This window comes from Tupaia chinensis, unplaced genomic scaffold (assembly GCF_000334495.1).
Source record: "Tupaia chinensis unplaced genomic scaffold, TupChi_1.0 Scaffold144064_1, whole genome shotgun sequence".
Taxonomy (NCBI): domain Eukaryota; kingdom Metazoa; phylum Chordata; class Mammalia; order Scandentia; family Tupaiidae; genus Tupaia; species Tupaia belangeri.
The window spans coordinates 13,644-14,586 of NW_006203917.1; the positions used below are offsets into that span (position 1 = coordinate 13,644).

Consider the following 943-nt stretch of genomic DNA (forward strand, 5'->3'; position numbering starts at 1 on the left):
TCTGTCATCCTAGAGAAGCTCCTTGACCTCACTGAGTTCCAGGATTTCTATCCCTCAGGTGTTGAATCATGCCTTCTGTCAGGGCTGTGAAACTTAAATGTGGTCAGTGTCTGAACCCCGTAGCTATTCTATGTCCAGGGATGGCCAACTAGTCTAATTCTTCCAAGACAGACTTCCCTCATTCTTAAGCTCTGAATCTCAGAGTCTCAATTAGAGAGGTTGTGTTTGGGATAAAAACAATTAAAGTTGACTCCTCCCCCCATGCTTTTTTTTTCAGGGGCACAGTCAGAATCTGTACAGGGCAAGATGCTGAGTGGGATTGGGGGCTCCGTGCTGGGGCTGCTCTTCCTTGGGGTGGGGCTGTTCATCCACAAAAGGAATCAGAAAGGTAAAGACTGTTTGGTAGCTAAGACTCCACCCACATTTTTCTGGAGGAATACTGGCTTTGGTAGAGTCAGTTCTCAGAGTATCAGTGGCCCTGTACAAAGCATTTCTTTCCTTACTTCTCCTGAGATTTCCTGGAATTCCAGAAATCTACAGTCCATGGTTACTGTCTTAAAGGTCATGAGGTTACATGTGTCCTGCAGAGGAAGGAGCAATGTTAACAATCATAGAGATCTTGGATTTAGAACCTGGAGAAAATGAAAGAAGAGCCACTAGGATTTAGAAAATTATGCCGAATTTCTCAGAACTGTAGCAGGTCACCCATTCCAGTGTCTATTCTCCTGTCTATCCTGGCTGATGTGGGTTATGTGACAGAGAAACCCTAGGTGGGAGATGTGGGGCTGGGGACAGATTTGCTTTTGTGTCTTTTACATATGTATCTCTCTCCATCTCTTTCCCAGGACACTCTGGACTGCAACCAACAGGTATGACCTTTACTTCTCTTTTAGAGACATAATCAGTTCCCCTTAGATCTGCTTGTTCCTGGCAAGTTGGTGGG

The 943-nt window shown here is 45.2% G+C and overlaps 1 protein-coding gene across 1 annotated transcript in view; it reads left to right on the forward strand.

Moving 5' to 3' along the window:
• Nucleotides 1-901, forward strand: part of LOC102479840 (H-2 class II histocompatibility antigen, E-S beta chain) — a 7,632-nt gene extending 6,731 nt beyond the window's left edge. Inside the window, exons 5-6 of the mRNA XM_006165886.3 lie at nucleotides 278-388; nucleotides 846-901. Coding sequence (XP_006165948.3) covers nucleotides 278-388; nucleotides 846-901 — 167 coding nt within the window. The remainder of the gene's footprint in view (nucleotides 1-277; nucleotides 389-845) is intronic.
• The last annotated feature ends 42 nt before the right edge of the window (nucleotides 902-943 follow it).